Source organism: Tyto alba, unplaced genomic scaffold, assembly GCF_018691265.1.
Source record: "Tyto alba isolate M040663 unplaced genomic scaffold, T.alba_DEE_v4.0 Super-Scaffold_13, whole genome shotgun sequence".
NCBI classification, from domain to species: domain Eukaryota; kingdom Metazoa; phylum Chordata; class Aves; order Strigiformes; family Tytonidae; genus Tyto; species Tyto alba.
In genome coordinates, this window is record NW_024881275.1 from 7,459,338 (window position 1) to 7,486,425 (window position 27,088).

The following is a 27,088-nucleotide window of genomic DNA, read 5'->3' on the forward strand; positions in this document are numbered from 1 at the left end:
AGTTTATCAGTCGCATAAGAACCTCTTAGAGCAACAGTGCTAATATTGCCTTTCTAAAACGCAGGAAAATTATGGGTAAGAATTATACAGACAGCACAATCGGATGCTAACCAGAAGGTTAAATGAGCTCTGTGAAAGGAACTAGTGCACTTGTGCCTCTGAGAACATGAGTTTTAGAGGGTGCTGCCGTGCCCAAAGACACCATGCACAGGTCTGCAGAGTGGGTATTTTGTATCAGTGAGTGACAGTAATTTCATCAGGCTACCACGGATTACTGTCAGGGTTTTATTGCCTGAAAGGAAAGCAAATCCCAGGCACAACAGCACTGCTCTCCAGACGCTGAGGAGCATCACCTGTTTACCACTGACATCCTGAACTCTTTCTAACAATTGTCATCAGCCTACATCTGTCATCGCTGTGTGCAGGCAAAGGGGACCAAGCCAGCGAGTGTTTTGCCACTCCATGTAGAATACTGTGAGTTTTATTTGCACCTTCTCATTTTACCCTCACTCAGTTTTCCAGACATTCACAGATTTGCTTGCTTCCTTTATGAAACAGATAAAGCTCAGCAGTAACCGGCCACAAGCAGCCTTGCCAAGTCCACAGAAGCTTGTCTGTTACATCTGGTTATGGTTCAAAGATGTTTGGTTTTTTCCTCTGAAGTGCCTTCTTAAATCAACCAACTGCTCTGGAGACTAAATCTAGTCTGTGTGTCACCTGTGATCATAAACAGGAGATCTCTGCACATCTCCAAAGGTGTTTAAAGAGCACTGCAGTGAAGTTTACAACAACCACAAACAACTAGTTAGATCTATTACCTAAAATTAAAAAGTAATTTGTTTACTAAATCTGTTTTGGCAGAAGATTTTCTAACACGCCGAGTTTTGTATTACTTGTGACCTAAAAGCACTACAGTTAGTACATTACCATGCTCTTCCTTGCTAGAAGTCAGGGCCAAATTACAGGCTAATCCTGACTTGCCAAACTTTGACTCTAACAGAAGAAAGGATGAGCAGGGAGATAGCATCTTAAACAGTTAGGAGGAGTGAAAATTATATCACAGTATCCTTTTCACTGCTGGGGAGCTTCCATCACTTTTTCTAATATACTTTCAATTATAGGACTGGCTATGTCCATTCAGGTAAAATTCCCAAAGGAGACTGGTGGGATTTCATAGAAAAGAAATTAACCTAGAATTACAAGGTATAATTCTTATAATCCACCTTTTGGCATGGAGTTGAGCCAGGAAGTTAAGGATAAGCCTTTGACCAGATGTCTACTCTTCTCCCACCAGATCCTTACAGTAAGCCTCCAGCGTAGACAAAGTATCAAGATCCTGCTGTACCAGAGCCATCACTATTTCACCAGTGTAGTGCTTGATACACAGCTTATATGGCTCTGCAACTCCAATGGAATAAAACTACTTTATGAGGACAAAGAGGAGAGGATGTAATTTGGAAAATGAAAGGAAAACATATACCAAGAAAGGAATGGATGCTATTTTGTCAGGACACAGAGCAGGGTGGATGAAGCAAATACAAAACCAGGAAAAACTTTGCCTTCTGAAAGAATAAGCGAAGAGATTTTTTTATTATTATTTATTTTGCAATTTTCTGTATCTTTATTTAATTCCAAAGGCTTCATTACTGCTTAGCCCCTTCAGGACTTGGTAAACTGGCAGAAAGGATGCATTTGGTTTTTCTACTGCAGGAATAAACTCCCATCACATGAAATCTCTTACTCACAAAGGATTTTTTTTTCTCTCGTTTCCCAAGGCATCTGTCCTGGGTTGAGTGAGTGGTGAGATTTTTCGGTGGCAGTGGAGGGAGCTATAGGGGCAGCCCCCTGTGAGAAGCTTCTCGAAGCTCCCCCATCTCCAAGTCAGCTCCACTTCTGTTTGGGAAATTGAGCCAATCAGCTGCGCCTCTGCGATAACGTATTTAAGAAGGGACGTGGTGACGGGCAGTCGGACTTGGGAGGAAGAGTTGCTGCAGCTGCATGAACACCAAGGTCAGTGGAGGAACGGAGGAAGAAAGGAGGGGGGAGGAGTGCCGGAGCAGAGACCCCCCTGTATCCTGTGGTGAGACGGCAGGGCGGCCCCCCCCTGCCACCCATGGAGATCTACGGTGGAGCAGACATTGATTTATGGCCTGTGTTTTTCTCCTGGATGACCAAGGTGTCTGTGCCCGAAGAAGGCCGGGGTGTCATGGGAAAAGGCAGCCCCGCTGCTGTAATTCAGTGCTGGGAGGATTGCAGCATGCGGGGGAGTCCCACGCCGGAGCAGCTCGGGAAGGGCTGCAGCCGTGGGAGGGAATCCAGTCGGAGAAAGTTGGTGACCCATGACGGAGCAGTGTGGGGAACGCTGCGGCCTGTGGGAGGGACTCATGTCGGAGAAAGTTTGTGGATGACTGTCTCCTGTGAGAGGGGGACCACGATGGAGCAGGGGGAACAAGTTCCAGAAAGTCCCCCCACTGAAGATAAGGGAAGTGGCAGCAGTGACTGCACCCCCCATTCCCTGCCCCTGCGCCACTGGGGGAGGAGGTAGAGATATCGGGAGCAGAGCTGAGCCTGGGAAGAAGGGAGGGGTGGGGGGAAGGTGTTCTCAAGGTGCATCAATGCTTTGCACTGTCCTACTCTGTTTTGTGTTGTTAGCATCTGTAATACATGTATGTTCTTTTTTTCTTCCCCTAACGAGTCTGCCTTTTGCTCGTGACCATAAAGGGGGATTTTCTCCCCCTCCCAGTCCTATCTGGAACCCCAAGCCTGGCTCTCTGTCCCTTCCTATTGCCAGAAGAGAAAGGAGAGAGAGTGGCTGTGTGGTGGTTGGCTGCCAACCAGGCCCAAACCATGACAGCATCTTTTGAGATGATTATTAATAAATAACAGACAGTAACAAGCTAAGCAGTCTGTTATCTACTTTTCCTTTCATCAGTTGGTGAAAAATCTGCACAAACTACATACAACAGTGCCAGCAGAAGAAAACACCATTTGTTTCACTGAGACAGATGTATACTACTAAATATAGATTTTATAGAACTGTTGGTTTCTGAGTTCATAGGACTCATTTCCACTGCTTCTCAGTGGCTCTTTCTCATCCCCCATGTCACTGTCTTGCATCTGTGAAAAACAGGCAGAAGAAGTTTTGCATTCATAGTGCCTGTCAAGAGATTTCAGATGGATCAGCATATGAAGAGCATAGGCAAGAACCAGCAGCAGAATCAGCGACATAACCAATCCCATAAGTATTGCTGGAGAGAAGAAGGATGCACAGTCTTTTGCATAGGCAAAATGTCCTTCTTGAATCTTAAAACCTTGAATCTACAAAGAGAATAAAAGGACTTATATTAAATAAAGTATTTCTTGCCTTGATTACAAACAACTTAATGAATTTTCTCCTGATGCCAGCAATAATTTTTAATTTACTATCTGCTAATTGCAAAAGTGTATCTATCAGTACTAGCTGGAGTCAATGCTCAGAGTTTATCCAGGTCAGTCTTCTAGAAACCACCAGTTATTCTAATCTGCTTCACTCTGCTGCCCAAAAGGATTTGCAGTTGTGTTTTAAACAAAATCTTCTATGATCACTTTTGATAGCCCAGTCATATTTAATTGTAAGCATGGTAACCTATTCAATTTAACAGTGCATTTCCAGTATCATTTGTTGAGAATCTTAAGCCTCTGTTTCAGACTGCATAAACTTCAACGTATTAAGGAAATATTCTCATTTGCCTACCCTAATACTAGATTTTTCTCATCAGATCCAGCTATGCAGTATGTGGCAGCATATCAGCAAAAAGACATGAAGTTGCACTCAACGACAGTCAATACAAGAAAGTTTTACTTGTGGTTTCAGTTCTAACATGAAGTTTACCACAGTGGCATTCAGGGAACTGTCTACTTCACCAGATCAGTCCACTGGCATTTATCACATGGTGAGGAAAGGGGGATCAGCTTTCCCCCAAAACTCCTTTTTCAGCTTTTCATCCTCTATGACTTAGGTACCTAAAAGTAAGACATCTTAGTCCAGCCATTTTAGGCTTCCTTATTGTCAAATGCAGAAAAATCATCATTTTCAGAAGGTGATTAATCTCATCCTGAAATAAGGAATTAAGAAAAATCAGAGGCATTATCCACTGGCTTTAGAGGCAGACTGAGGTGATTATAATCAAGGCACAAGGTTAAAATTCTAGGCATCAAAAGTTAAGGGAGATGAATCCCATACTTGGTGACTGATGCTGTTACTGATGAGTCCAGCTCAGAGACATGTAACACTGAAAGTTAAATTCACTCTTCACGCTAAAGGGAAACCCAGGCAAGAGACTACTGAAAATCTATATACCCCTTCATTTCCTTTGACAGGAAGGTAAGTATAATAATATAAGTCTTCATTTCTATTCAATTTCTATTTCAAGTTCCATGGAGATCCTGTAAGCTGTACATGGAAGGTCATTATACTTTCTTGGCAGTGCAAAATTTCCCATCAGACTACCTATGGGATCCATTTGGCTTAATTCCATGACGTTACCTGGAAATCAATAAAAGTGACTTCCCAAAGCTTTGAAAGATCATTTGCAGAGCTGGGTATGAGGAGTGCATCATATCTCTGCAAGCTGCTCACATGTTCACAGTGGTAGGAGTAGCTTGCCGGTGCATATATTCTGGTTGCATTAAACGTCGCTTGTATGGAGTGGTTGTAAAGAAGTTGCAGTCTGTGTAAACCGAACCAGTTCTGAACAGACAGCTGGTAATAGCTGGCTGTTAATAAAAATCTGAAAATATTGCATGGGGAAAAAGATGAGTAAGAAAACAAGTCTAATTAAGAGTTCTAACTGTTAAATTCACGTGTTTAACAATCTTAGAAGACACACTTGTATTAACAGAGTTTCACCCATTTATAACAGTGTGAGCTCTAGTTCCTTCTGTTGAGTCTGGAAAGTTATTTGAGTTTCCTCATTGTTACATCTGAATGAATTTGCTGCTCTCTCACACAGTGAGAGGAAATGTGAGGGATTTTTCGTAAAAGACTTCAAAAAACCTATATGCAACATTGGTATCATACATTCATCCAAGATATGGAAAACTATTTATCAAGAAATGTTGTTTTCTTTGATTGCCAAGAAGCAAACATAAAGTAGGTCACAGTCTGATGTCCAAGCAGCCCACACCGTCAGTTCTTGCATCAAAATTCTCAGACAAAAATGTAGCTAACTAGTAAGGTTTAGCAAAAATCTAAGACATGGGAAGATTCTATCAAACAGATGACCTGAACTTTTCTCAAGAATAGAAAAGCCAACATAGAAGAAATGTCTTAATAAAACAATGCACACCTTGTTTGTAAAATGACAGAACTATTAAATGCAAGTGTCTTCATTATACAAACAACAGTTCTATCACATCATTTTTGCTTATATAAATTCTCCCAAAACAAATTGCACAAGCAACTGCATAACAATTAATATTAACATATAATCTTTATCATACTTACCTTTTCTTTAAACATGTAATATTTTCTTTATCATATAAACTTACCTAATAACAAGTCCCTTTAGATTGCCAATGTCACCAAACTTCAGAGAAAGCCTAGGTCAAAAAGCAAGTAACATCATGCTAGATAAAAACTTCAGAAATCTTAAGGGAAAAATGCAGCACAAAAGATTAAGCACAGTTATACTTGGAGTCTTTTGCTCAGTATATCTTTGAAATCAATAGAAAAAAAACCTAAAAGGATTAAATCTTCCTCCAGTAAAATCCAGTAGTTCAGCTGTTAATCTGAATGAGGCCTAGACTATCCAGAAAGAACAGAACTGCATGCCAACATTCAACACACTTCAATCCCACTGCTTCCAGCATTGGCTGACAGATTAATCTGATCTGTGTTCTCCTTCTCAAACCGTGGTATCTTAGTCATGAATCACTTCTGTATGTTATTAGAAAGTGTAAACCACCACATTATTCTCATCTTTTTAGGTACTAGAGCATAACAAATGCAGATGACATTTGAGTTCAAATTCCACACATGTTCATTAAGGCAATATAAATACACTGACTCTGAGGTAGCTCTACAAAGCTCATCTGCAGTGAGCACGGGCACTTGAAGTTTAATAAGGTGAAAGGCCCTAGCAGGTTAATTGTAAACTAAGGCATACTCTACCATCCTAACGTCTGCGGAATTAATGCATTGTAGCACTGCATGGTTGAGTGGCATACATTTTTTTGGCTTAACAATAATATTTTAATTCTTAAAACCTGCATAACAGACTCTTAGTGTTGACATAACATTTTCAGACTAAGTTAGAGACAAAACAGTGAAACCGTGCAGCATCTGAAAGACTTCCAAACCTAAAGCTGAAAAAAAAAAATAAATAAAACAAAAAAAACTCAGCCAGATCTAGACTTCTTCTTGTACCTTGACTAACACTGGTACAATAAGCCAGGACACTGAATCTAGACTATCGCTTGCTTTACTACACAGAAAAATCATTGATAGTTGAGGATTAGACACAGGATAACATGGCATTCAACTCAGTGGCCTGATCCAGAAGTTGGTGCATAAGATTCCCCACAGGTTGGATTATTATATTCATCTAGCAAATGCATATGTGTTCTGTGTCAAATATTTTTCTCTGGCTCCACTACTTTGCATTGATTAGACAGTATAAACCAGCCTGAAGCCTAGCCTAAAGTCACAACAGAGTATTGTCTCAACAAATAAGGCTGGAGAAGGGAAAAGTTTAAGGGACTTTTCTGGGGTGAGAAAAACTGGGCAATGCATCATGTGAGCACTCAGCCATCAACCCTCATAATTTAGGTCAGTTCTTAAACCTGTGATTACAGAGCAACATTCTAGCAAGTTCTTCCCCTTTCTTCTCTGCTACAGTCAAATGCAGGTTGACTGAAAATCTAACTGAAGACTTGTATTTGGCAATTACACTGAGTCTAATCCTGACTCATGAGCCCAATCCTGACTCATGAGCCCAGATTATCCATTCCCCTATCTACAGACCACAGTTGCTACATACTGGGACTTCAATCAGTACTTAGATGCTGTCAGTGGCAAGGAATGAATGGATACTTGAAACATACAGTTACTTATGACTTGATACTTGGAATCCAGCAGAGATGCCACAGATCTGCTCATGCAATCTGTCAAATATCCTGACAAATACCTCCTAGCAAGAGCTCAGAATAAGCCAGGCCTTTCTTGGTAAGGATTCTGGAGCACATTCAAAGGGCAGGAAGCAGTGGGACTAGTACTCCCCAGTGTATCCCAAATAAGTACAGAACATGCAAGAAAGCATAACCATTGGGAAGGGGTAGCATTTTCCCCTCTCTCCCCACAGAACAGAGGAGAAACGGCTTTGTAGCCACAGCGTATCTCTCAACCATAGCAAAAAAATGCCACCTTCAGCTTCAAATTAAGCATCAAGGTCCCACCTGCCTTTAGCAGCTGTCTCCCTACTTCCAAGCTACTCAGAAAATGATGGGAGAAACAAAGAGAAAGGTCAAAAGACATGGCAGGTAAAATGGCATTGGGCCCACACATTTTGAGATCAAACCTCAGATGTGGTGAAGCACTGATAAAAAGGCTGTGTCGTAAAGTACTTCTGCTTCCTGACTCTTTCTGAGGCTTTTTTAATGCATAATGTGTTCTGTAAGTTCCTAAATATCTTCCAACATAATGCATCAAGAAGAATGTACGGTCCTGTGGTGGGTTGACCTGTGGCTAAGACCTGTGCAGCTGCTTACCCTATCTGCCCCACCAACCCCACAGCAGGACAGGGGGGAGAATGGGAAAAGCAAAAGAGAGAGAACTCATGGGTCAAGATAGAATTTAATAAGTGAAGGAAAGAGGGGAAAGAAAAAAAAAAAAAAAAAAAAAAAGACCAATGTTTCCATCTCTCATGAGCAGACCAATGCACAGCTAATCTCTGAGCAAGAGCCACCCTAGAAGACAAAACCCTACCCACTTCTTCCTCTACCCCAGTTTTTATTGCTGAGCATGACATTACATAGCAGGGAATATAACTTTGGACAACCTGGGTCAGCTGTCAAGGCACTGTCCCCTTCCAGTCTCTTGCCAACCTCAGCCTCCTCACTGGGGGGACGGAGTGTCAAACAAAGAAAGTGGATGCTATGAAAGCACAGCTCAGCAAGAGCCAAACCACTGCTGTGTTATCAACACTGTTTTAGCCACAAAATCAAAACACAAGAGAATTACCTCCCTCCCAGCCAGAGCCAGGACATAGTCCTTATTTCTTAGAAATTTGCATTTACATAATGAAGCATCCACTACTGAAACCAAACTATAGAGGTACTTGTGACAGACAGGCAGACAGAGTAGCCTGCTCAAATCTAAGTCTCCAAACAGCAGATCCAGTAGAAGCTTGCAGTCCACCACTGCAGTTTTTTTGATTTTTCAGGTCTTATAAACAACTACAAAACTATACTTTGTGTTTTGAAACCCCTACTTTTGCACGATCATATTTTCTATTAGGTTACAACCACTACTAATAACACTAAGATTACTTCTGAACTGCAGACCAGAAGAGAAAAATGAATGTTTGTTAAGTCATTACTTTTCATTTTTAAAATAATGTTATTCCATTCTCTCCCTTTGTCTGTCAAAACATAGTGCTGGATTAGTTCATACGTTGATGATGTAAAATTCAGTCTGCCTTGTTGAACACTATGATACCATAGGCAGAAAACCTGGCTTCTTTTTCAATTATACTTTTAGTTTTCTTGTAACCTCACTAAAATTTCTGTGCACCTTGGGTTATCCTTCAAATACATACAATCAGAAAGAAGTAACACCTACTTTCCGTGGAAATGTCTTTAGATGTACAGGTGAAATGGTGTATAGGAGCTAAATGAAACTGCTGGTTTTGGTCATGTTATTTTTATTGCTGTGTGTCATTACAGATTTAAACACCATTATGTGGTAGACTCAATGCTCATGTTCAGCACATCCCCAGTTAGGTATCCACCTCCTAATTTTTAGACTCTTGCCTACCAGACTGAAATCAATGACCTGGTATTAGAAATTAAGCCAGCTAGCACACTACATGGAGGGAGAGAAGCGGTCAGATACATGACAAAGGAAATAAAACAACTACATGCCTCTCTAGTATAGCCACAGGATTGGAGGATTTTGTATCCAGTTAGATTAATATATAGCTCTCACTTGGGTTTAGCAGGAGCAAAGCTGCTAAATACTGTTCATGCTGAAAAAAATCATGACAGACTGGGAGGCAGAATTCAGGTTTCTGGAGACTCTTCAGCAAACCTGTAGTGAATTCACTCTTTGATCCCAGCAACTCGCAGATCACATCCTGGGACTTGGTGCTACCTAACTCTGTTTCTAAATACACATCTGCATGTTGTGCCAATGGTTTGCATTATCGCTGGCACACATCCTATGAAGGGGTAAGTAGTCATTTACACCCAGCCCCTAAGGCCCCATATTCAGCAGATCCACTACTCAATCTCCCAAGCAGCTAAGTAAGGCAGCTGGAGACTAAAGAGATCAACAGCTTCAGGCTCATAGGCACTAAAGAGCAAAACGGGATGGCCACAAGGATTGACTGCACCACTGCAAGAGATGAAGACAGCTATGTACATCTATGTGCTCCATGAGAAGCTGCTGTTAAAATATATAACCTATGCTGCCCTGTTGCTTGCAATGTCAGGACATCACAGGAAGGAGCTGACTCCTGAGGCTCTACACCAAATAACACAAGGTCTGTTTCCTTCAGTATGCATTTACTAGACTTGTTATTTGGCACTAGTTCCATTGGCAGAGTAGAATACCACCTTACATCGCACTGTCTTCACTGCAGTTTGAATCTCCAACATCCACTGTTGCATGGACACCAAATGTCTTCTCTGTCAAATCCAGCGGCATGTGGTTTTCAAATTTAATCATGATCCTCTTGGCCCAGAAGAGAATGCAGGGGATGCCATTAACCGTGACGTTCAGAGGGCTGTAGTGGCTGTGGGTAAACGGCCTCCAGGATACTCTTTCCCACCGTCCTTTCCTGCTCAAGTTGTAGCTGACAACCTGATTGACCACATGAAAGATCAGTATCAGAAGGTGTGTTATTTCAGGAGTTACTCTCCATCCTACCAGAATAAATGAGGCCAGTACTTCGTGAGCATCTTTGGAGCCAGTTCTCAGCTGCAGCAGTAGTGGATTGTGGAAGCAGAGAAATCTCTGGCTAACCCCCTCCCACCATGGCAATGGCTCCATACAGACCTCTAGTTCCAGCACAACTGTCCAGAGAGCCAATATAAGTTATATTTATCCTACTAGAGCAGTATCACTGGGGCATACCACATTCTCAGCATACTCCCATCTCACCCAAGCACACTGTAGAGTTGCCCAATATAAAAAGTTGAAGCAAAGATAGATGCTCACAAGGTGTTCACCCCAGCAGAAGACTCTCTAGGACACCAGTATGAATTACTTCAACACAGCAAAATGGACTCAGCTTGGGCCAAGGACATAGCCTACCATGCTGAAAGCATACTAAGGAGCTGTCCAGGTGAAAGAAATATTCAAGTCTACATCTACCTGCAGACAATTTGGCTCCTGATGGCTTTAAATTCAGCAAAATGCCTGTGGCAGAACAGGATGGCTCAGGTATGGATCCCTGCTTTTACAAAATCAGTCATTTGCAAAACTAAAACCTGGATATTGCCGCTTCCATGTCATCTATAGACATTAGATAAATGCTAATTCTAAGCCAAATTTCATAGCAAAAGGAGAACAATTTGGCTGCCAGGTCATATAATTTGAGACAGGGAGGTAGGGCTCAGAAAAGACGTAAAAATTTACTGTCCTTTCCATATTTCAAACTAAAATTTCCAGCTCTTTTCCATCTACACGTATATCCTCTATGAATATGATAATGTATACAATGTCTGCATGGCTGTTTTGCATGTCGTATGATTAGGCAAGATCAAATTATGTACAAACGAGAGGTATTCTGAGTTCCAATCATAAACAGCGTCTATCAGGTGTCAGAAGGGATGAAGTTAAACCCCAAAGCTTTGTCTTGGCTTAAAGAAAGATACTTTTTTTTACTATTCATGTTAGAAAATGATGTCTCCCAGCTCAGACCCTGATAGACCTCTTTTGATACTTGACCTTACATATGGCACAAGGCTGCTTTAGGATTAAAATTAGTAAGTACTCACAGCAGCAAGCTGAAAGCAAGGTAAGATCATGGTCAGAAAATGTGATGCAACAGCCATCAAGAAACATTGACTATGACTGTCATTTGTATAAATGATAAGGCTGTCTTCTTAGAAGTTCAGATGAGAGCGATTTAATCAACAGATTATTTACATTAGATTGCATCACTTGCAGGGGTTTTGGTAAGGAAGTCTTTTATGCTCAGTTTTTGACAAGACCTACAGGCTGGACTCAGGAAAAACTCCCACTGAATTTAAACAATTGGCAGTTTTGCTTTTGCTATTCTTTTAGTATGAAGTGATATAAGCAAAATACTGGCCACAGCATTGGCATTGTACAGAATACAGAGGATAGGAATTGGTTCTTTCAGTAAGACCCTGCGCTCAAACCCACTGCCAGTCAGCACCAGTGACAGCAACTGATGTCTCACCTTATTTCTCAGGAAAGCAGAAGGTATCTTGTATACCAGGTAGTGAATCACTAGCACATCACAATGATTTAGATAGTTTTGTTGGCTATTTCTTATAAAAAATATATTATTTAATTCAATAATGGAAATTAAAATATCTAAATGTGCTATGAAAAAGCATTAAAGATCCAGGCCTTCAAACATTACCTGTGTAATTGCTACTTGATTTACATTAAATTTTGGCTTCACACCACCATTATAATGTTGACCTGCAGAAGAAAGTGTGTTATTAGCTTGCAAAGAAAACATCCAATCATTTATAAAAGCATAATCCTGCACACTCTTATGCAAACAATAATTATCCCTGCACGAAATGTGTATTTCAGAATACCTGATTTTGTTTTGGAAAATATTTGGCTTGGTGCAAATACTGCCTTCAACACATGCATATTCTAGTTTACTTTTCCTTACTCATACAAGAAGATTCCTCTTCTTTACATTGAATATCTTAACATACCTAGTGGGAAGAACTCCAGTTCCCCAAAATGAGAGCATTCAACCCATACATGTATTTATTAATCCCAAATACACTTAACAGAAGCTTATTTTTGCTTCATACAGCAAACTCTATTGTCAAAGGGTGATCGTTGAATTGCATGGCAAAAGTGTGTTAACTATGGGTGGGAATTTCTTTCCCTGCACTGGCCAGAGATGAGAATCTGTGACAAATAACCTGACGGGCCAATTGCTTCGCAGGAGAGTGAAGTTTCATGTGACAGATCATTTCATGGATGCTCTCACAGCTCCATCCTTCAAACAATTAACTCTTTTCATTTGGGTAAAAAAAATAAAATAAAAAAAAAAAAAAAGATACTTCTATCTTCTACATCCTCACTGCATCTCAGAGTCATTCAGTAAATTATTATTTTAAGCAGGCAAATCCTTTACAGGGTATTTGATAAAGAGGGATATGCTTTAACTAAACATTTGACAGAAGAGTCACTAATGCTAACAGAAGCAGCACCTGAGAATGAACATCTTTTACAGCCACACTAACAGAGCCAGTATCTAAGCACTCAGCCCACTGAAAGACTTACCGTTTCTTTGCAGAGAATCTTGATCTGAAAATGCACGTGAACTAGAAGAGAAAAATATTTACTGTACAGCATCTGCATTTAAAGACTGTAGCAAGTTTACTGGGCAGACCTGTTCCCGCTTCATTCAATAAAACATTCAACACGTAACTCAGATCCTTGGCTAGTTAATGTCATGGGAACAGGGCAAATTAATCTCAAAGCCAGTGTACCCAGGATAAAAATGCCTCACTTTCAGAGATACCTCAGGTGGACCAGCCCTGCCAGGCATTCCCATATCCCTACCATATTGACTAAAGGCTTCATGACCCCTCTCTAAGTTCCCTTCCATGGGACATCAGTTTTCGGTTAGAGACTGAACCAGTTCCAGCCCGCAAGTGGCAGAATACAAGAATAGTGCTGCACCATCCTCAGCTCCCAGTGAGGATCAGAACCAACACACTGAATTGCTCCAGGATAGTGGAAATGCACAGGGCTAGTATGCTGCAAGCACAAGTTTGCAGCCATCTAAAGACAGCTCCTGAATGATTCCAAGCAATCCCAAATCCCATGGAAGTTAGATGCAAGGTAGGATGCAAGTGAAGCACATCTCAAGTCACAATTATCAGGCCTGTGAAATTTTCAGCCTCTGATTTTCCTCTTTGGTATAATTTAGGGATAAGTCTTCAGCTGGTGTAAGTATGATCAGCTTCCCTGAACTAGATAATCAAGGCCAGTAGATGCTCATATATCATCAAAACACCTATACGATCAAAGTCCAAGAAACCAGGCTCTCCCTTAGGACCAGACTCCACTCCTTGGGTCACAGGAACTCCTTCCTGCCCCCTCCACACCACAGCTGCTTCCTTGGGACCTGCAGGAGTGTTGTCCCACAGAGACTTTGCACACCCTGACTGGCTTTTGCCCGCACAGTGCCTTCCAGGCCATAAGCAATAGTGGGGATGGACCTGCCTCACAGCCACTTCACATGGAAATACATTTCCATCTTCTTTTCCTGCCTTGTTTCTAAACACCTTTCCAACCCACCACTAAAGCAAAATACTTGAAAAGATATACACAAAGAACAGCATAAAAGAGCTAGGAGTAAAAGCAGTTTTCAGTATTTATGCATAAATTGTACTGTAAGGTATGTGAATTGCAGAGTCAATTGCTGGGGAGCCCCTGAACATCTGGGTGAACCCACCCCTTGATGGACTCCCTGGGTAGGGGCATCTGTGCTACCCAACAGCATGTACTGTAGGAGCAATCCAAACCTAATTTCCATCACAGCATCCTTAATGGCAGACAAATATGAGTCCGAACAACGTAACACTACCAAAGGAGAAATATGGGATGGCTTAGAGCCTGCCCAGCTTGCTGCCATGCCCTTGCAGTCTGGCAGTCAGGAAGTTTGATCACACTGAACCTGGCTTGCCTGAAACCCTTGGCAATGTTACCAGCTTCAGCAAAGCCCAGATTTCACATGCAATGTCTTGTTTATACTTGAGGTTCAGGAGGGCAGCAGGCTCTTTCTTCTGATGAATCTCTCTCCAGCGAGAATGTCCTTTTGCAGGCATACTCTCTGCTGCCACAGATAAATCTCTTGGGTCCCCTTGCAAACTCCTCAAACCCAGAAGGCAAAACAGACAAAAGTAAAGCAAAGTCTGTACTCCAGCTTGTCACTTTGCTGCCAAACACCAGGTCTGACAAGCAGCTTTGCTCCAGACCATCAGACAATGCTCGGTCCCTTCAGCAACCTGGGAAATAAAGCAGAAGATGGTCTCCAGAGAAAACGTTACACAGCACAAAAAGACAGCTAGGCTCTGCAGCACCACAGCAGTGACTGTCATCTGAGCTGAAAGAACTTTGAAAGACCTTACATCCAAAACAGTTCAATGTAGAAAACACTTTAAAATCATTTGGGCAGTTTTATGTACATATAGTGAGACCAACTTTCTCCTCAGCTGTTAAATGCCAATGACTTCAAGGAGGCTGTCCACTTTCAAAGTGGGTCCCACTTTCTCCTGCTGCCCTTTGGGTGCCAGTGTTACTGCTGGACTGAGGTGAGCAGCCTTCAGAGATGGGCAGAAATAATACTCATTTTGACAGATAGTTAACAAAAGATATGGTCAAGATGGACAAAACCTTGTTTTCTTGCTTAGGCAAAACTCTTATGTTGCTTAATGATTAGGAACATGGGTTTTGTGATTTGATACAGCTTTATTTTTCTAGTCTTCCATCATGACAGAATGTTCCTTCACACCTGAAAAGGCAATTTGGGGGCATTTTTTCATGATAATAGCTACAGAATGAAACATGCCAAAAGGAAAACAATGTAAATTATTTAGTTATACTAAAGTTAGTTATATTTAGTTGTACCTCTATATGATTAGTTATACTTTTAGCTCCTTCCTTTCTACATAACTAAAAGCTCATAGTCTACTACTCCAGTTTGGAAATCACCATGTTATAGTGTGCAGACTAAAATATTGGGCTGAGAGAAGACTGGAGTAAAATTGTGTAATTCATTTCACTTGAAAGGTTTTTATGCTGTTCTGGGAAGAGGAAGGGTTAGTTTTGTTTTCATGACTGTTAGTTAAAAAAAATAAAACCTTACTTAGCTTCCTACCTGGTATAACACTAACACCATGGTCATGCCAACTACATCAGGAATGCTAACTGATAGGTAACATCAAGCCTTGAGGAGAGCATACAATGAATATACGAGGCATAACTCATTGCGAACCCCCCCGCAGGGTTACATCCTGAGCAGAACAGCTATGACCTGCCCTCCATGCAGCCCACCAGCACAGGTTGGGAGCTCGTGACAATGCAGTTCAACTCCTCTACATCACATGTAAAACCACAGCAACACGCAGCCATGCTGCTCCGGAAGAAATGTCAAATTCCTGCTCTCAGCATGAAGATACTCAAACATAGATGAATGTGCACAGCTAATGAAACATTCATGATTTCATGGTCAATGCAGAGGAGAGAGTGACCCAGGAACCACTGGTAAGTACCACCGTGTGACAAATACGATCAGCCAGATGGCAGGTACACTTGGGAGGCAGGCGGAAGCATGGAAGTGAAGTCACTCTACTCCTGTTTGTTACTCTGTGCTTCAGCAAGTCTGGCTGCCTCCTTTCCTCCTGCATGATGCATGCAGCCCCATTCAAGAAAGCAGAGGGAAATCCATCATGGCAAGGCTTGCAGTCTTTGCTTGTCCTTACTGAGGCCAGATTGCTACAGCACAGACAGCCTATCAGCAGCCTAAGGGAAGGATCACCTCTTGGTTTCTGAGCAATCACAAACTGATGTTGATGTAACCAGGTCCGTCAGCCGCCTGTGACACTCACAACCCTGAAGTGTGTGATCTGTGACAAGAACGGGTGGACTTCGATAGGGATCCTGCTGTCAAATCAGCAGCCTTTCCAACCAAAAGGCAAGCTGGAGAATTAACAGGTAATCTCTGGCAGCGAGGCCCTTTCACCCTCAGATGGAGCGTGTTTCACAGAACAAAAATATTGAAAGAAAAAGCAGGAAAATAACAACAGATTAAAAGTAAGTATTCCCTTTTGTGTTTAAAAATGTTAAGTACATGTATAAGAGACAGGAAACCAGCTAGCACTAGAGCCTTCATCTCCACTGCCTGCAAAACTATCAGTATAGAGTGGCTGGACCTTCAAATCAGTGACAGCACATTTTCGCACACTGAATTAGAGACTAGACTTTTAAATTTATCATTTTCATCCACTCTACCCTAAAACTTCAAATTCAGTTGCACAGATGGTATATATTTTAATGACTAATATTTTTCCTTGGCAATTGATAAATAACTGGCCCAGATACACTCAGACATGTATGTTTTATGTTGAATTTACCATACCAAGCATGTCAGCAGCCCACACAAAATTAGATTAGCACAAATACAAAGCACTAGGATGACTAATCACTATGTAAAACCCAATTAAATAAAAGTATAAAGAAGTGTAAATTCCCTCTTATCAGGTGACATTATCCATCTACATAAGACAACCATGTCTGGCTTGTTTGAGAAACTACATACAGACTCCAGCCCCTGAAGACTTTTTCATGTAAGTGGTCTTTCATACACTCAAATGAGCTGCATGAATAACCCTGGCACTCAACAGTGATTGAGTGTAGAGGTCACAGATAGCTTTCATGCCATCAGGGCAAAGGAAGCCATATTCACACTGTCTTTTACTCTTCATATCGCTGCTCTGACAAACTGCATCAGATGGCAAAATGCACCTTACTGCACTACTTTGATTACTCCAGAATTAACACTCTAATACTAATGTTGTCCAGCTGCAGACTACCTCACTGGCTGCTGAACTAGTTTCAACTGATTTATGAAGCATTTAATTGGAAAATAACATGTGAACCTTGAAACACACTAAAAACAAAGTTATGATGAAAGTTGATGAATGATAGCTGAGGTCCTGGTAGCAATGAACTGGTTGCAGTCCCAGGGACACTGGTTGTAAGTAATTCAATCAAGTTATTAACATATAAATGTATAAGCCAGAGAGCTCAGATTCAGGGCAAAAGCTAGCTCCTTCTAGGAAACATCTTAACAAAAATGTTATTAAGTTTCAAAAGTATCTGTTTAAGTTCTCTCACTAAGAATAGCTACAAAGCCCATGACTCCTATAGTTTTTAAATTTTAAGCACTGCGTGTCACATTTTAGTAGCCTCATATGTGATGTGACTTAGGGAGACAGAAACACATAATTATTTTACAACGTACTGAGCACTAGGGTTTGGTCTGCACTTTATTGCACAGTCCAATAACAACTGGATCACAATAAGATACTTAAGCTTTCATTTTTTATATAAAAAAAAAAAAAAAGAAATTGAGCTTGTAGAACTTCTAGCTGATTAACAATGTGCAGGCACAGTCCTACCTCCACTGAATGCAAAGGCGAAAACCCCATTCAATTCACTGGCATCAAGATTGCAACTTCATTTTTAAATATTTACTGTAATAAAGTTCATGTAATGCTCCACTTCTTGTTCTCTCTCAAATTTTTATCTGATTGCAGAAAAGTGCAATTATACTAAGACACTAATACATCTGAAAACTGGCAGAGGAAAGCAGCAAGTAAGCTATTTAAATAAAAACATATTGTAGTATTTATTGGTAACTGACTACCAAATCTCTTATTACAAGCTTAAGCAAATCACATGTCCTTCTTGCCTTAAATGCACGGATTTTACTGCCAGCTGTGACCTTCATCAGCATATTTGATCTGTGTGTTATTAGTGACTTTGGGACATGATTCAACTAATACAGTTTAGGCTGTTTTCACTTTTGTAATGACTGGCTCTAGAAAGTCCTTCCTTTGGGGTCCTCAATTCGGGCTTCTCGCTTATACCTCAGTAGAGAGTGAAACAGCACTATAAACAATGATAAATCCAAATATCTAGCAATTTTATAAGTTTAATATTTCTTTGAAATATCGAATTCATGCTTCAAATATTCTTTCTACACAAGTAGAACATTTTAGCACCTATGCTTCTTGGAGTAGTTTTCACACCCTTGCTGTTATTCTATTTATAATTCCGTTTTTACACAGACTAGGTAAAGTCAGTGTGAGAGTTATAAAAATGTAATAAAATATAAGACATATGCCCAGAAAACACTAATTTTAAAACTGTTTCTAGTACTGCTTCTAAAATTGTTTTAAAGTTACATTTTTAATGCACTGTACGCTAAAAAATTATTCATTTCTGTATTAGCCCCAGGGTGTTTTCAAACCTGCAAAGAAAATTAAAACCATGTCCTGACATTCTCCACTGAGATCAAATCCACTTCCACACAGCACAAGTGATCAAATTATGACATTTACAACATGCACTTAACTCCACCAACAGTTTGTTGATACACACACTGAATTACCGACCTGCCATCCGCTGTTGCAATCACTTGCTCCATAGACACCGCGAATCCCACATACAAAAAAAGCAGTAGGAACCTCACGGCAGCGTTTCTTTCCATTGGGAAGAGAGCCAGTCCCTCCACACCAGGCACATCTGCTCCTCTGGTCCAGCGGGCAGCTGGGCACCCGTGCCCTGCCTGGCAGCGTGACGAGCAGCAGATCCAGCCAATCGCGGGCGGGATTTGCCACTCCATCACTGCATCCGTACCCACAGCAGAAATTCTTCGTGTGCTCAGATTTGTGCTGACAGCAGACACCTACCACTGGCGTGTTCCAGCTTCCTTGTGAACTAAAGATTACATGTTCTAGGGAAATCGTACCAGGATATGAGATGTGTGCTAAAGAAAAAAGAAATAAAATCAGATAGTCTCTCCAGGCTCTAAAATCACACTGAAGAGCACTTCTCATCTGTACTCAACCCTAACATTAAAGAAAGGTGAGGGTGCTGTTTCCAAGCAGCATTGAAATTTCTCCTTCTGTATGATAACCAGAGAAATAAATACTTGTATTTTGAACCCTGACAAGACCTTCAGAATAATAGTATTATCCCTGTTTTACAGATGTGAAAGCAGACATAGAAAGCTTAGAAGTCAGATATTTAGAAGTGGTTTCCTTTCTTCAGCACTAATTTAGTTTGTGCGTGTCCAGCTTTCTGCCTCAGTTTATGTGCTTACAGATAACGCTAAGCCAAACAAACCACAGCTGCTAAATGCACAAAGAATTGCAGTGCCTCTTTCTGGACTGTCAGATCAAGACACCAAGGTGCATACACGTAACTGAATACAGCAGGTGGGTTCTGGGACAGGTCATTCTCAAAAGACACGTGGGTCACAGCCACTGGTACCTCTTCTGCAGACCCTTTGTCCTCATCAGCCTGCTCAAAATACTCATCAGTTGTGCTTGTGATGGCAAAGAAGAGGGCAAGGCACATGAGTGAACTCCTCCAATGCTATGACCCATGTGCGTTCTCCACGTGTTGCTCAATAACTACAGCTTGCATTCAAAGCCTCTGCACAGGGCCAGGAAAGCTGAAATCAGAATACTCGCTGGTGGTCCAGGTGCAATGAGAGTGCTCTGCAGCGCACTCATGTGCAGTCTGGCCTTTGTGAACACAGCCATGGGCCTGCGACCAGCCTGGAGGGGACCCTGGGGCCCACGCAGAAACAGGCTCCTGGTACCTGCCTTCAGCGCGCGCAGCTCACTCTCTAAAGCAAGCTCGGACCAACGCTTGGCTGACATTTAGTCACGCTGCGCCCTTCTACACTTAAATACCAAACAGGACATAGTCACAACCTGCTCCTACACACTTATGTGTGTACACACATACTCCCCACACACCCACTGTTTTCTTGCCCGGCAGCTGACACATCAGCTACCTGCTGATGGGATCACACAGTAAGCCCTACTTCACTGATTAAGAGCTCCTCTCTTTTGCATTCCAGATATAAGATACAGATAGGGGCATTGGCATCGTAACTATTAAAAAGGATTTACCTTCTTAATTCATTTTCTTTCAGTGATGCAGAGTATTCACTAATCTTAAAAATCTCTCAAGAGCTTGTCCTCAATAGTACTGCTTCTATCCAATTTAAGGAGGAATACAGATATTTATGTGAGAATCCCAGCTTGAAAAATGAGCTAAGGGAACACAGTGATAATGAAGTGCCAGTTGAAAATAATCTTTAAATTTTCTGTGAAGCACCAGAAATGTGTGATGCTAAACTTAGAATAATTACACCAGTACAGTGACATGGCTCAGCTGAAAAATTAAAGCAGCCCTGGGAAGAGGCAAATGTGTCATACACTCTTCTAAAAAACTGTGAAGCCACTAATGTCACGGGCCTGTTAATCATTTCAGTACACCTGACTCACAGTCCCTCCTAAATAGGTGGGGGGAATAGACACAGAGTGGTTTTCTGATGGTGCCCTGAGATTTCCTTCATGTGCTGCTATTTTCTAAGTGTTCTTCATCAGCATGGGAACCAATGCTAAGAAATGAAAATGATGAAACACAAACCAGTATGGCACAAATAAACAAATAATGTGTCCTTTAAGGGCAGAAAAAGGGAGAGAAAGAAGTATAAGCAACATGTGGCAGGCCACAGCTGAAGTCAGTACAGGCTGAATCCAAGACCATGTCCTGTAGTCCCTTCTGTGACAACAGAATATATCTTCAATTGTACTTCCAGCCTGTGTTTCCATGGTGCTAACAATTTCTAGAGGGAACCTGCCTTCTTAGAACACTGTTTCACATAGAAGGAAAAAGTACCTATCAATTTGCTCAGAAACAAAGGGGGTTTTGTAGACGCAAGAAAACATATAATGCCAAATTGCTAACATAGGTTAAACAAGTATAAATTAGTAAAAATATACTTTCTCACTATACAGTAATACTATGGGTACCGCTGCTACTTCACAGATCAGCTGTCATAATCTGAAATAATGGTAGAAACAAAGAGCATGAAGAAAAGTCTTTCCTTACATCTTGACACTTGCTAATAACAATTTGCTTTTTAATGAGGTTCAAGCATAAACAGACTCACATGGTATCTAAAAATAAATTGGATCCACTGAAAGCAAAAAAGTCATCCTGAACATTACTTCATTCTGGTGAAAAATTATGACAAAACTACCATCTCTGCATTATTGAGTTTAAAAAGAAAACTTGAATGGAGCCTTACATGCAGTAGACCTGACAAGGGAATGATTACATGAGCTCTTGTGACTCAGTTGACAAATCACTGTTGTACACTGAAATCAACCAAACGAAGCTGGCTCGGCCACATGCTTCAACTACATACATACTCGGTGGACAAAGGGTGAACAGAGGATCATGGGCAAAGTGCACACACTGTTTTATGGAATACACAAGGTTACACTCAACTCAGCAGAGGCATCCAATGAAACTCCCGCAGGACAAAGACAATGGGAAGTCAACACTTTTGTTTATATCCTGTAAGATGGGCTATGGTGGGCTAAAAGTGGCCAAGATTCCAAATAAGAAGATTAAATTGCTGTTTAACACCTTTTTTTTCCCTCTCTAGCAGTAAGTTTCTGTTTGTGATTACTCTTCATGCAAAACTAATCCTCTGATGTTAAAGCAGCTACCACTTAGCTGGTTTTTACTTTGTATCATGGCAGTTCAGACATCTCCACCACCAGGGAGAAGGCACAGCTGTACTGAAGAGATCTTACTGTACTTTAAACACTGCTCTTTTTTTTGGATCTACCTCTCAGGAAAGGTAGCTAAGAAAGCAGTTGGCAATTACACTCAGTGTGAGGTTTCACAGTTTTGTGAGATTTGTGAAACAATCAGAGACTGATAGGTTAGCCAGTCAGTATTGCTGGCATCCCACACATCCCCCAATGTGTCACCAAAACCCAGCAAACCCCCTCTCAAACAGGGTGATTACAGAAACTCTGATGGAGACCCTGAAATGACATCTGTTCTGCCTGATGCTGCAATTATACATATACATACAGAGCTTGCATGCAGTGAACGAGACTGCAGACATAATTTTAAACATAAGTAATTTATCTCTTTGACTACCACCTCCTGAGGCAGACAACAGCACAATCCATTTTCAATACAATCTATAGTTATCTTCAGATGATGTATCAGGTCACCATGAACTGCGCAGTTTTCTAAACTAACATGTCTCAATCAAAGTATGAGGTATCAGCCACTATATAAGGTACTAGCACTTAATATATCATTACTATTTTTTTTACTTTGAGACATGCATTGTTCCTCTGATTCAGATATATTCACAATGAACTGAAAATGCTGCAGAAGGATTACAGAAAACTGGCCTTAATGTACAGAAAAAGCTTGACTCAGTTCCAGTAAAATCCTCTCTCTGGGCAACTAATTTGCCTGCAGGTCTTTCAGCCTTCATCTCCACCACACAGGCTGGGATGATGCAAAAAATCCTGTTACAATCCTCTTTCCTGTCTCCCTTCTGCTGCTTGCACCCTCCCCAACAAACCCAAAGGATGTCATCCTATCTCGAGAAATCTCCAGACTCCAGGCCCTACTACACCTGATCTGGATGGAAGGTGGGTCAAGAAGGAAGCTTCTAATTTTTGGTCTGCCTTTGGGGTGGAGACTACCAAGCACACAAAAACAAACAAACAAACAAACAAAACAAAACAAACAAAAAAAATAAGGGGAAAAAAAAAAAAAAAAAAAAAAAAAAAAACACAACCACCACAGAAAAGCTCAGTCTGCACTTCTGCACTAAAAGGCAGACCTACCACTGTGAATGGAGGTCTCAACACTTGTGCATCTCCAGTCCCCTGGAGAATGTAACTGGCAGCCAGCAGATCTGGCTGGTTTGTTTTACACCCGTCAGCGTTTTGTAAAGTACTTGCCGTTCAAGTGAGAGAACGCCACAGGCTCTGAGGTACCAGAAGCCATAATTCTCCCTCCCTTTTTTTCCTTCAACCTCCTTTTTGTCCTTCTCCCCGCCGGGCGAGGCCCAGGAGGCACCACTGCGCACATTTTACACACCGGCCGGCGGGTCCCTGCTGAGGGCGGCAGCGGCGGGGCCGGGCTGGCCCGGCCCGAAATGGCGGCGGGAGGGAGGGCGGGAGGGAGGGAGGGAGCTGTAGTTCCCGCCCGGCGCGGAGGGGCGCGGAGCTGCCGCCCGCGGGGGCGGTGGGAACGCGGGGCCAGAGGGGCCGGGAGCGAGGGAGCGACCGCGGCGAGTTCCGCGCCTGCCGGGCTGCCGGGGAGGCTTCCCTTTAACAAGGTCTGCGGGACGTCAGAACCCAGATTTCACAGGGAGCGCGGGAAAGCAGATTATACCGGGAGTTTTAAGATAAACAGTGGGGTTTTGGGGTGGATTTATCTGCTCGGCTAACCGAAACGTTTAATTTTAAAAGTGCTTGCGTAACAGCGCTGGCGTTTTCCAGCAACAACCTGTTTCCACCCAGCTGCCAGCAGCCCTGCTGGGTGGCTGTTTCCAGCCGAGTTACTAATTTGGGATAGCGCACTGCAAAAACACCTAGCCAGGGAGAAGAGGGACCCCCACGACAGCAGGGTCTTGTGCAAGCACACCTCTGCAGAGGCTGGCACGGGGGGCGCAGCCGGGAGCAGCGGGGATGGGGCTGCATCCGTACCGGGGTGCCAGCAGGGCCCAACCCGCGAGAAGGAGCGGCTGCCCGGTGCCCGGGTTGCTCCTCTTGTCAAACGGACCTGGGGAAGCGAAGCAGCCCCGCTCTGACATCCTGTCAGCGTCCAGCTGAACCAGAACGGAGGGGGGAAACGATGGCCCTTGTTCCCAATGGCGGTTGCCTGAATTTCATTGAGGTAAATAACCTACATCCAAACCCAAGTTAGCTCAAGTTACCCAAAACCTCAAGTTAGCTGTCCTGGTGGAGCCTCTCAGAAATAGTAATGTTACTTACGCTAGGCTTTGGGGAGTGTAGAACTACTGGGTTCTGCTGGTTAGTAAACACAGGCTGAAATTGTGGAGCTCAAATTTTCCAGTGAGGCTATTTCAACAGACTCAGGGTGCAGCTACTCCACTGTACATATGCATGTAAATTTGCCAAAGAGAGTCTTGGTTGTTAGCCGTACTTGGCTTTATTCTTATTTGTTATTTCAATTCAATTGGACAGTTGTTTTCAATAGTCTGGTTACTGCTAAAGTCTAGGAAAATTACAAAAGTTTTGGTTGCTGGTTTGGGCTGGAAGGGTCACCCTGTTGGCAACATTCATGGAGCTCAAGGTTGTCCAAGTAACCAGAGTGCCTCTGTTGGCCTTGTACAAGGGCAAGTAGGAGAGACCACGACCCTAAGTTCCTTTTATGCAAGCCAGAGTACTAATAAACATTTTCATTTGATAATTTTGGTATGCCTTTCTATGTCACAATAAGTGGTTTGCATATACAAATATGTCCTCTGCATGTTACTAAACACTGGATGAGACATCAGAGTGAATATTTAAGCAACAGATGATACAAACTAAACCTGAGCACTTCTCTTTGACTTTGAATCAAACAAACCATATTAAGTTTGAAGAACATGGTGAAATGAAGAAAACCTATCATAAGTGTCCCAAAATTCTACTGAAGTTTAAAAGGAAACAGCAAGAACTACAGTAGCATCATCTCAAGTCATCTCTTTCCTAGATCTTAACATGTTAGTGAATATTTGTGCACCAAATGTAATAGGTTGTTGTTGTGGTTTGAGCCTACTCAGCAGCTAAATGCCACACAGCCGCTCACCCACCCTCCCCCCACTTGGGAATGGGGAGGGAATTGGGGGGGGCAAAGGGAAACTCGTGGGTTGAGATAAAACCAGTTTAATAATAGTAACAGAATAATACACGGACAGCAATATCAGTAGGTAATGTACAATACAGCTGCTCACCACCTGCCAACTGACACCCACCTGCTCCTGGCCGGCGATCCCCAACACCAAGGCCCCACAGCAACACCCCTGGAAGTGAGAGCCTCTCCTGGCCCACTCCTGCCTTTATATAGTGAGCACAATGTCACGTGACATGGGATATCAGCCAATCGGGGCCCAGCCCTCCAGCTGTGCTCCCCCCGCCCCCGCACACAGGTGAGGGCACTGGGCCCTGGGGAGCCCCTGGGGTCTCAGGGTGCTGCAGCACTCCTCCAGCTACTAAAACAAACAGGAACTCTAGTCCAGCCCGAATCAGGACAGTTGTTTATTAATTTTATTTATTCAATTTCCTTCTTAGTCAGCTTTTAAGTATTCCTAATATTTTTAAGATTGTAAATATGTAGACTTTTTACAAGATTAACTCCTTTATTCTTAAAATTACGTAACAGCAATTGTTTTCTCCACATCGGAACTGCATCTTCAGAAGAGCTGCTTTTTATAATATTGTTTGCTCCTGCAACTGCTTCTGGATTTTGTTTGTTGGGATTTTTATTTAATTATTTATTTTATGGGGTTTGATTATTCTATGCTGATTGAATGTAAAAACAGACCTGCAAAAACACACGAAGTATGTATTTTCTATTTAAGATGTAAACACAGGTCGTGTTAGTAAAGACACAGTTAGATCTAATTACTGCCCCTTCACAGTAATTCCAAAAAGGGAAGTGAACGTTCATGACTTTTTCCTTTAGGAGTGGACTGCTTGAATGTGGCAGCTGTGCCTGCTCAGTTGGCATCTGCAGATGGCCTGAGTTTGTCAGTATGGACTAACAGCAGTTTTCAAAATTGATAAATGCTTGTTTCTGTTACAGGATTTTACTCTGGTGTAGATCTGCTGGAAGGTTAGGGGCAGCACAGTTATTTAAGTCAAAAGTCAGAAGGAAGAAATCTTGGCTCAGCTACCATCAGAGCTCCTTGGCATCTTCCTTGCTCACCCTCAATACACCATATGGGAGATTTTTGCTTTTGCTTACTTTGTGAGCAGCTTGGCAAGCACCCGCTGCCTAGATCTGATGAGGATGCAGAGGAGCCGAGGGGCTTGGTGAGCTCCAGGAGCACCATGGAAGAAGGAAGGGCCCTCCCAACCTGCACCTGAGGACACTCTGCGCAGAACTGGGCCAAGGCCACCACACTCTCCTCACTTTTAAGACTGTTCCGTGCCTCTTCTGAGTGTGGCAGTCCCCTCTGCTGCTTCTTTCAACCATGAAGGACTCTGCAAACAAGCCCGATGCTACGGAGAAGGGCCGCACAAGGGCCATTTGGCGATGCTGACCTGAACTTCAGCATCCCTCCCGCCTTGCAACCCGAACTGCAGCGTATTTCCCACTTCACGACCCAAACTTCACCATATTTCTCGCCTCACAACCCGAACTGCAGTGTATTTCCCGCCTTGCAACCCGAACTTCAGCATCCTTCCTGCCTCACAACCTGAACTTCAGCATCCTTCCTGCCTCACAACCTGAACTTCAGCATCCTTCCTGCCTCACAACATGAACTTCACTGTATTTCCCGCCCCACGACCCGAACTTCCCATTTTTTGCCTCACAACCTGAACTGCACCATGTTTCCCGCGTCACAACCTGAACTTCAGCATCCTTTGTGCCTCTCAACCTGAACTTCAGCGTACTTCCCGCCTCACAACCCGAACTCTAGCATATTTCCCACCTCACAACCTGAACTTCAGCGTATTTACCGCCTCGCAAACCGAACTTCAGTGTCCTTCGCGCCTTGCAACCTTAACTTCATCGTCCTTCGCGCCTCACGACCCGAACTTCAGCGTTATTTCCTGCCTCGCCGTCCCTCGCTTCCTCAGGGAAGCCGCAGCGCCCTTCCGCTGCCTCCCCTCGGGCAGGCGGACAGCGCGCTGCCCTCCGCGCCTTCCCCCTGCCGCCGCCATCCTCTCCTCCCTCGCCAAGCCACCTATTCCCAGAAAAAAAAAAAAAAAAAAAAAAAAAAATTAACCGAGTTTAACGCCGGCCGCCGCCCTCTGAAGGGAGCGAACTCCCGCCCCGGCGGGGGCGGTGCCG

At 42.6% G+C, this 27,088-nt stretch overlaps 1 protein-coding gene across 6 annotated transcripts; it reads right to left on the reverse strand.

Moving 5' to 3' along the window:
• Positions 1–2,904: 2,904 nt before the first annotated feature.
• LOC104369170 (V-type proton ATPase subunit S1-like protein) lies at positions 2,905–26,998 on the reverse strand. Of its 6 annotated transcripts, none has more exons than XM_042788063.1 (9): positions 26,727–26,998; positions 26,036–26,419; positions 18,610–18,983; positions 12,704–12,744; positions 11,814–11,875; positions 9,819–10,060; positions 5,530–5,580; positions 4,526–4,769; positions 2,905–3,318 (listed from the first exon to the last, which is right to left on the reverse strand). In XM_042788063.1, exons 3-9 carry the CDS (start codon positions 18,837–18,839, stop codon positions 3,016–3,018), a joined length of 1,173 nt encoding a protein of 390 aa, XP_042643997.1. In that variant the 5' UTR covers positions 18,840–18,983; positions 26,036–26,419; positions 26,727–26,998; the 3' UTR covers positions 2,905–3,015. The 6 variants fall into 6 exon arrangements, with proteins under 6 accessions (XP_042643997.1, XP_042643996.1, XP_042643995.1 ...); XM_042788062.1 differs by having other exon boundaries at positions 26,036–26,450; XM_042788061.1 differs by having other exon boundaries at positions 26,036–26,520; positions 26,552–26,998.
• Between the last annotated feature and the right edge of the window lie 90 nt (positions 26,999–27,088).